The following is a 9,079-nucleotide window of genomic DNA, read 5'->3' on the forward strand; positions in this document are numbered from 1 at the left end:
AAAGGATTTTCAATATGTACCCCATTTCTATCTCTCACTTCTACCTCTTGCCTCATCCTCTTAACTATGAGCCGACCAATCACTCGTGCCAAGAATGCAAGCCAGCACCCTGGACAAGTTGTGTTGGACGCTCAGCCCAAGCGTCAGACACGAACCAAAGTAGCAGAAGAAAGAAAAAACAAAGCCCACAACAACGAGATGACCGCACTTGCTATCAGGCGGGCACTTTCAGCTGTGGAAAAAGAGGAAGACAAACAAGCAAGGGAAGACTTAGCAGCAGAAAATCCAGTTCCACCTCCTTCTCAGCGCCAGCGTGCTCAGCCAAAGATGGCATCAAAGACTTCAGGACCTGGCATTGCTCCCAGGCATCAGAAAAGCAACCACATGGTCATTCCTGATAGCAAAGAAGAAAGAGTGTCTGTTGGAGGTAATGAACAACACAAAGGAGACTCTGACCTGTCCACCCCACCATCATCTCAAGTTCAATGCAGAAGCAGCCAAGCTATTGATATTCCTGCCAGTGAGGAAGGCATTGCAGAGACTCATTGCGGAGACTTTGATGATGGGACTCAGCTTGATATGGCTGATCCAGGTGATTGTTCAATCAATGAGAGTGGGGGCCTGGGTGTTGCTACAAGAGGAAGAGTTAGTAAGCATACTGAAGTTGATGAGAGGGCCAGAGAGGACGTTGAAGAAAGCGACGAGGAAGAGCGGCCAAAGAAGAAGAAAAAGATGAACATGAGGGAAGCTGTCAGTGCACTGTGTAAACAATCTGATGGCCCGGTTAATCAGAAGGTGCCTTGCCTCATCAGTGCATCTATCAACCATGAACCGCCACTAAGTCAATCAGAACGTGGGAGGCAACAGCCGCATGTCAGGTTCGAGTCATTTTCCCTAATTTGCTTGATTCCATTATACTCATGCAATTGTCACCCATGATATTACTTACACCCTCAACTCTATTTTACCACAATCTCAGGATATTGGATGGCTCAGCTGTGCAATCCTTTGAACTTGATGTAGTTGAAGATTGGGCTAATCATGTTGCTAGCAATGCTGATTCCATCAAAAGCCAGGGCAAACTACTTGCCACGAACAGCAGATTGTCGTCTCAAATTACTGGCATTGAAAAGTCCAAAAAAACAACTTCAACAGCTCTAACATCCTTATGTAGCACGGTCAACTCATCTAATGCCCATGCAAATGATGATAATGATGGCAGCCTGTATCATCCTGGTGGATTCATTGACTCGGATGAGGATGAAGCAGATGAGCGAATAGCTTTAATAGGGAAAAAGAGGACCACTACATCAGTACGTATCCCCACTCTACACAGTCCACTCACTGAACTGGCTTTTAGAATCTGGTCACAATAAAAGAAAAACCACTGACAAAACGAATCAAGAAGGAGATGCCCAGCTCTTGAGTGAAGTCAAAGAACCCGTGATCTCCCTGAGGGATGTCACATAGACAATAGATGGTGCTTGGTCTTTGTACCAACATTTCAGCAATGGCTTGGTACCTCCAAGAATCCATGGAATCTCAATGATCCCAAAGTATTAATTGCTATGCAGGCGATCTGGGATATTGTGTATCCTAATATTGTGTACCATGTTAGTGTGAACTGTCCTGTTTATTGTGTAGTAAGTAATTTCCCCATGTTTTTCTTCTTTGTTACATCTCACATACCCTTTTAGCTTGGCCAACGAGTCTACAAGTGGCGTAACAGTTTCAGTGCTTCAGCACAGGCAATGTTGGAGTATTTATTCGATACTATGCCTGACTTCAGGTCTCAGGAATCTCGTCAGTTGTTCTCAAAGTCTATGCTAGAAGATCTGGCCTTTTTATATGAGGCTGTTGGACCGGAGAGATCAGTGAGTTCACCCACTTGTATTTATATCCAATGTAGTATCCATAATAATATATTCTTATATTACTAGAAGTATTGGGGAGCATTCCGCTCCCCTTTTATTTTACAGATATTTGCATCCCATTTAGATGCAATTGTTGGACGCTTGTAAGTCATAACAAGAACCCTAATTTGCTTGAAATGTCTTAGTTCAACATTGTCTTGAATGGTCTTGATTGAGCCATTAAGACATTGTAAGGTTCAAAAAGCGGTTTGTACATTTATGTAAGAGACCGTCCATAGAAGATTAGGTCCACAGTTTTGAAGGATGCCCTTGGATCTTTACCGCTAGTTCTAGGAATGCCGGTGATGATCACAGAGAATGCTGCAATCAATAGCAAAGTAGTTAATGGAAGTGAGGGGACCCTCAGGGATGTTATATGGGAGACTGACGAAGAGGGCCATCATTACGCATGGTGTGCTTAAGTTCATGTACCCGCCGCTACATTGACTTTGCCTGGATTAGAGGAAGGAAGGGTGCCTGTGTTTCCAGCACCCACTACATTCAAATACAAAATTAATGAGACGTCACATTCAATATCAAGAAGGCAATTACCTATGCTGCCAGCCTTTGCGTTTACAGATTACAAATTCCAGGGACGTTCATTATGAAACATCATTGTTGATCTTGCTAGCACTACTTGTCTACAAAATGTCTATGTCATGCTATCTTGAGCAACTTCATTAGAAAGCATTGGAATATTATGTTTATTCTCATCCCATGATGTATACAAACAACTTTTTGGTGAGTTGCGTGAAGAATTTGCACGCTTAGAGGATCTAGACATCATTATAGCACTTGAATTTGAGAGTGAATTTGACTATCTTGGTGCAACCTTGCCAGTTATGAATGAAGCATAACTTTTAAACAATGATGAGTTGAACACCATTTGGAGGAAAATTGATTATCTGTTCTTGGTTACTCATACACAACCTAAATCGTTCCATCTGCATTTGTTTGGGAAGCCTTTTGGAGAGGTTAGTGGGTATTTAGTTACCAGCTTGGGTCAAAGCGCTTTGCGGTGAGCTTTTCTGTAGTCATTCTGCCAAAAAACGCGTCAAAATCACTATGAGCATTATTGACAAATGACTTTAACACGATTATCGGAAAAATATCCTACATCTATCTATTGTCTCAGCTAACAACGTAACTTCCTTCAACTCTAAGAATGTTCTCCAATTGCATTTTTTCCATTGCACTGAATGGAATGCCTCCCAATTAACTTTGTCAATCTCAGAATTATCCTGCGGCATCAGAGAAAACCATCGTTGCATCACGCGTAACATCACTAAATCTCCTTCAATAAGATCTTCTACTTTGTATGTGAAAGGCTTTTCTCCTGCCGTAAGATATTTGTGGCCATCATTGACCTCACAATCAAATGAAAAATTGTTCTACAAACTTGATAGTCAGTGAAGCTCTTTGTATCTTGGATTGACTCACCGCAAACGTCTTGACCACATCATCTCTCTCAGACCAGACTTTGAAACAATGGTTCAATGTCATGAATAAAACATTGATATTTACTTACTGCCTTGAGGGAAAGCAGTTTTAGCAAGCCATTCCCGCAGTACATGTGTTGTACCATAACCAACTTCAAATGCAAATACTCCTCACCGGCAGTGAAAAGGTCCATGTCATGGATATAACCGATAACATTCATCTGCATGGTTTGCTCCCCAGTATGATCGCACAGAAAAGATGTTTTGGTGTCATCATGATTATCATGCCAACCCCCTTAATTTGCATCTGGTGGCATCAACTCTGGCGAATACAGAGCTAATGATGGTTTTGCAAAATTCAAAAGAGTATTGAGTTTCCTGAGTTAACGCTTTATCAGTCTATCAGAATAGATAAATGAAAGATTTTTTGTTCACATTGTGGTTTCCCTATCGTAGTACTCTGCAAACGATCCATGAATCTGTACAGACATCTTGCTTAGAAAAGATATCCTCATATTGCAGAACTCTGGTGTTCTTTTATGTCCTCCTTTAAGACCGATGACGTCCTCTGTTATGCGAAAATAAAGGAGCTGTTGATGTAAGTTAAAGTAACGTACTGAACTCATGCTTGTGTTCCCTTGATACAATACAATGTTGATCTTCGTCTGACAGTAACACTGTCAAAGTTGAGCATGTTATTTCAACAAACCAAATGACATTGAGACTTCCTTAGGAGCAACAGAAAACGGGTATTGATCATGGTGAAAGAACATGCCATAATGCTTTTGCATTCAACATACCATTGCTATACAGTATCAATTATCATGATCTGACAGAAATGTGGACCTTGAACTTTTTCAAACTCAGGTCTTGATTGCGGTGGAGTTGCTCTTTTGTATTGGCCGCATTATTGTGTTGCCGCCATCTAGCTCTGCATCTTATTCTTGAAATATGCAATTCCCGGGGCTTTATTGCTTAGTATAAGTGCATCACATCTAACCACATTGTCTGGGCCTCATGTATTTCAATGTCTTATTCATATCATTTATCAATTATTTCAATGCGAGCAATTGTCCTTATCAAAGCTTCTTTGCTAAGTATAATTCACTATAAAACTCTACCTCTGCCACCTGAAAGCGCACTCTTTTCTTTTTCTTTAGCTCCCTAACATGTCATATTTGACCAGTAAGTAAGCTTTCTTTGTCCAATGTGTACTTTAATCCCTTTCGATTTTCTTAGATAACAGCAACATCCTTGTGTGCTATCTTTGGGTGTGCACATTGGGAAATAAAGAAACTCCTGCTGTGAGAGCCGCAGAGCTTCAAAAGTGGCAAATTGTTCCTCACACCTTAGACAAAATGCTGGAATGGGCGCATATCATACAAGGCGAGAATTGTGTAGACTCCACTCGAGGATATCAATTAGTCTACTCTTTGCCCTCTCCAAAAGTTGAAGGAGAAGTTTACCCCGTGTCTATTTGCCTGCATGGTTTTATCAAGACGTCACAATTGGCTACTTTAGGCAACTGGAACGGGTATTAACACTATCTTTGTCTAAATTTCAGCGTTGACATTATCTATTATAGAAATGATGAAATAATTTGAACTGCGTGTCAGTCATTAGTTCTGACTTGTTCAGGTCAAACTAGCAAACCGCTTCTTTAAGCGTGATCTGCAAATTGGTTAGCAAAATGCTTGCCCCTGGCTGACAGCTTCAATCCATGCCAAACATTCATCAAAATCTCTACATGCAAAGAACAGTGTTCAAAAAGGTAATTTCTTCCTTGTCTCAATCTACCGCGCTGACTGGCTCCAAAGAGGCAGGAAAACTGCGATGGACCACCAGATTTCTTAGCAGCACCAGACAATCCTAACCATTATTATGAGCGGATTAGCGCAGAATAGAACACCAATGACAAATTGCTTGTCGCAAAATATAATGCTACCAATCAACTGACAGTGATAAAACACCTTCTTCTGTCGCCTGGAGATTTCGTTGAAGTAGGTGTAGAATTTGATATTGTTGTAAAATGTGGTGCCTCCGGACAAAAAACGGTGAAAGTTTTCCCAACCTTCACTCATATTATCCAATTACAAGAGAGCGTTGCAGCAAGGTCAGTAAGTCCTCTCTAATTGCTCCTAAATAAATACATTCATCTATTGCTTTTTCTAGTCCAATAACCAACCAAAGAAATGTAGCGCTCACAATGCGACTATGTCTATGAAACGTACCAAAGTTAGACAAACTCTTGACATTGCCACACATTTGCCGAAGTAAAATTATTAACATAAAAGACATGGCATTATACAAAATGCCCAATAAATTACTTCTGCTATAAAACATCCAAGCAATCATATCCTCACATGATCACCACATTCAATGGCATGTTTCATTACAATTAGAATTTTTGATATTCGATCATTCTCTGATTTTTGATTGACTTTAGGACAATACAATTAATTCATATGGTACTCCTAAGTCTTGAGGCTCTATTTATTTGCTCTGATGTAAATTATGACGCTGACAGTTTAGTCACTTGCCATGTTTGCACATAAATACCTTGTCTCAACTGCCATCAAAACCTTTATTCAACTTTCCCACTATGACTACTAAAAGATCTCTGGCTTCTATTACAGGCCAGACCAAAAAACCTGTTTAAAGGCCTTGGCAAGTCACCTTTTCCTTTATATTTTACTCTCTACTGATAGAGCTTTAGTGTAGAAACTGATATCAAGAATACCAATGACAACAACACAAATGTCCCTTTCCCAACAGATGTTTCCTTGCCCGCTTTAGACCATGCTTGTACTTTGGACAAAGGCAAAGGCATTGACAGGGGTCACAAGAAACCCTCTCAAACTTTACCAGTGAGTAACTTATTACTTGCCATCTTTGTGCAAGCCTTCTGACATCACTTTACAGAAGGCAACAACATCAATTATGCCTGCTGCAGATGTTTCCAAAACACCCGATAAGTCTCACCAACTCCTCCTCCAACTGCCAAAGACTAAAATGCTGGCTTTGGTATTGCTGTGTTCTTCCTTTTTTTTGCCATACTCATTTTGTTGTTAGCAACCAAAACACTCATCAATGGAAGTGGCAATCTGTGCGTCTTCAATAGGGGCTGCTATGCCCCAGCCAATCTTGAATGCTATTGATATATCAGAAATTGCTCACTATACTGAGGACTTTCAAATGTAAGTACAAAAAAAAAGACATGAAATGTGTTGTCTCACTGTTCTTTCTTCAGTCGAATCCATCGCTTCGTCAATTTTGCCAGCAATGCAGTCAATATCTACTCCATTTCCAAATTACCAAGGCACTTCACTTGGGGCCCAGAACGCGCTGTCAACAACCACAGCACAAGAATATGCAACCCGCTAACTGGACAACCAGCAACCGTGTAGATTGTAGGCCACATTTTGAAAGTATGGTTTACTTACGACAATGAACCGGATAGGAAAGCTACTGTTGGTGTAGTTCCCCTCTCATCAGAGACAGCAGACAAAGTCACAACAATGTTATTCAATCTTTCTGCGATGGACAGTTTGTCTTGCACTTGAATTTTGTCCATATGTCTGATTTTGGCGTCCTATATTTCTGCTTGCCCTTAGATCTTGTTGACAAAGGACTAGAAGACATCAAAGCAATAAAATGGCAAAGTAAACTTGTCAGAGGACAAAATTTGCCCGTCAGTAAGTCTTATTGTTGTCCTTGAATTTTACTAACCTCCCTCAGGCAACATTGTGTGATACTATCTATGATGCTCAGGATGCTTTTTGCGACAAAAAAAACATGTTACAATATCACGCATTGGATTTGAAAATAGGAGATCTTGTCCTGATGGAAGTCAACATTGTACATTATAAAATAAAGACAGATGAAAGACAGAAGGCTCTCAACCGCTGGGTGGTGTATTGGACCCACCTTGAATTCATGAGACTATCTTTACTCTATTGTAGCAACACCACACAAGAGAACACGGAAGAGGACGAAAGTGTTATCCCAGAATTTGTTTTGTAATAAATAACTAAATTACATAGCTTTGTTCGATCATAAACAAGTTCCAATTCTTTTGTAGCATAGAATTCTTTTTCTCAAAATTCTAATGGAATACAATAAAACCATACATTTCCCTCACTCCCTTGCCTATAATTCTTGTTTCTCCCGCTCACAATGATGTCTGATCCTGTTGCACGCTGTTGATGATAAGAACTGTTGTTAGAAAAAAACACACACAAAAACAAACTAACACACAATCCTCCCAGATTCCACAGAACTTGTTTATGGGCTTTGCCTCCTAGAACAGTGGAGTGGTCTGGTTGTTTGTGGGGTGGTACGTATAACAATCCTTCAAAGTAAAACCCAGAGATGTATGAGTGTGGGTTTTGAGGAGGAGGGATAGTTGAATTTATAGAAGATAGGGGCTTAGTGACGAGTATACATGAGCACTACCTTGCTAATTGTAGCACAAGGTAGGTTTGAGAACAACGAGGATGACGAGGTGACGAGGTTCCCAGTGATAGCAGGCTCCTGACGCACAGACTGTAGTGCTCAGAAGGGCTCTAATCGAAAGGGATGACAATCACTTTCAAAAGTGACAAGTGACGATGACAGCAGTTGACAGTGGTAGCAGTGGGAAGTGTTGTGACCACACTGGATCACAAGTAGTAGTGAGTAGTGAACTTGAGATTAGAAAAGAAGTCTGAATTCGAGTTCTTGTTGTTTTTTTACAAGGTAAAATACAGGGGTTTATATAGTGAAAGAAAAGTAGGCTATGCACAGTATAGCTGTGCAAAAAGAATGAGAAAGAACATGAAGGAAGGAATTTATGCTGACAAATCCTGCGTAAGTAGTACAGGATAAAATTGTCAAAATAAGGAAAAGAAAGAGATAGAACAATGAATGCTGTGAGTAATGTCACAGGTTTGTACAGCCATAAAGTAAAGTCCAATAGCCTTACCAATGGACTGGTTGTGTTGGATTACCTGGTCAAACGACGGAGGGAGAGGAGTAGTCCCAATTTGGAACAAGTGAGTCCCAGGCAGCGTGTGGTAGGTGTAGCTGTAGCGAAGACGATGGACAAATGATAAGTGTACCCAAGTGAATGGGACAGCAGTGAACATGGGCAACGCAAGGGGATGAACCTTCTCCAGCTCAAAAACTACCCACCCACGCTCCAACCAGGCAAGATGAGCGACCAATGTTTTGATAGTATATGATGGTAGATTGATGTCATAAAGATGGACCTGTTGCCCTATTTGAACCGGCCACCGGGGCTTTGCTGATATCAGCAGGGGCACGTGGTAGTCAACGGATTGGCGACGGAAGTGGATAGGAAGTGGTGACATCAGAAATGGTGGGGGAGCAAACAAGATGAGGAGGAAGAGGCTGGAGGTGACAAAGAGGTGGATTAGAATGGGGATCCAGAAACGACCGTCAAGTGGGAATAAAAAGGAGAGGAAGGGGCCCATGGTGGGGCTAGGCAAAGGAAGGGGAGTAAGGGAAACGATAAAGGCGAGGGTGCAATGCAATGTGTAGCCAGTGGCGACGCAAAAATTTGCCAAAATGCCGAAACACGGAAAGTACCAAATGGAAAGCAAAGGTGAGCGCGACTAGAGTGCCTAATAGAGGTGGTGCTGATCAGCCACAAGATTGAATAAGGCAATATTAATTACTATTCCACGTGGCACTGTGCCTGTGTGGTGCAAAGGCGAGTCTTTGAAT

The 9,079-nt window shown here is 41.2% G+C and overlaps 3 protein-coding genes across 3 annotated transcripts; all 3 read left to right on the plus strand.

Moving 5' to 3' along the window:
* Window positions 1-47: 47 nt before the first annotated feature.
* Window positions 48-549, plus strand: SERLADRAFT_404290 (uncharacterized protein; the record flags this gene model as incomplete). The annotated part of the gene is made up of 2 exons (XM_007324756.1): window positions 48-397; window positions 460-549. The coding sequence occupies 2 exons, from the start codon at window positions 67-69 to the stop codon at window positions 507-509; spliced, it is 381 nt and encodes a 126-aa protein (XP_007324818.1).
* A 1,813-nt stretch (window positions 550-2,362) lies between these two features.
* SERLADRAFT_353355 (uncharacterized protein) lies at window positions 2,363-2,521 on the plus strand (the record flags this gene model as incomplete). Its single annotated transcript, XM_007324757.1, has 1 exon — window positions 2,363-2,521. A coding segment is annotated over one exon (159 nt), but the record flags the coding sequence as incomplete, so codon positions are not given.
* A 2,000-nt stretch (window positions 2,522-4,521) lies between these two features.
* On the plus strand, window positions 4,522-7,375 carry SERLADRAFT_412233 (uncharacterized protein; the record flags this gene model as incomplete). Its single annotated transcript, XM_007324758.1, has 13 exons — window positions 4,522-4,537; window positions 4,592-4,623; window positions 4,991-5,033; window positions 5,064-5,123; window positions 5,312-5,469; window positions 5,525-5,625; window positions 6,069-6,219; window positions 6,254-6,376; window positions 6,425-6,549; window positions 6,603-6,699; window positions 6,760-6,898; window positions 6,967-7,047; window positions 7,182-7,375. The coding sequence occupies 13 exons, from the start codon at window positions 4,522-4,524 to the stop codon at window positions 7,373-7,375; spliced, it is 1,320 nt and encodes a 439-aa protein (XP_007324820.1).
* Between the last annotated feature and the right edge of the window lie 1,704 nt (window positions 7,376-9,079).

Source organism: Serpula lacrymans (genome assembly GCF_000218685.1).
Source record: "Serpula lacrymans var. lacrymans S7.9 unplaced genomic scaffold SERLAscaffold_22, whole genome shotgun sequence".
In the NCBI taxonomy this organism is placed as follows: domain Eukaryota; kingdom Fungi; phylum Basidiomycota; class Agaricomycetes; order Boletales; family Serpulaceae; genus Serpula; species Serpula lacrymans.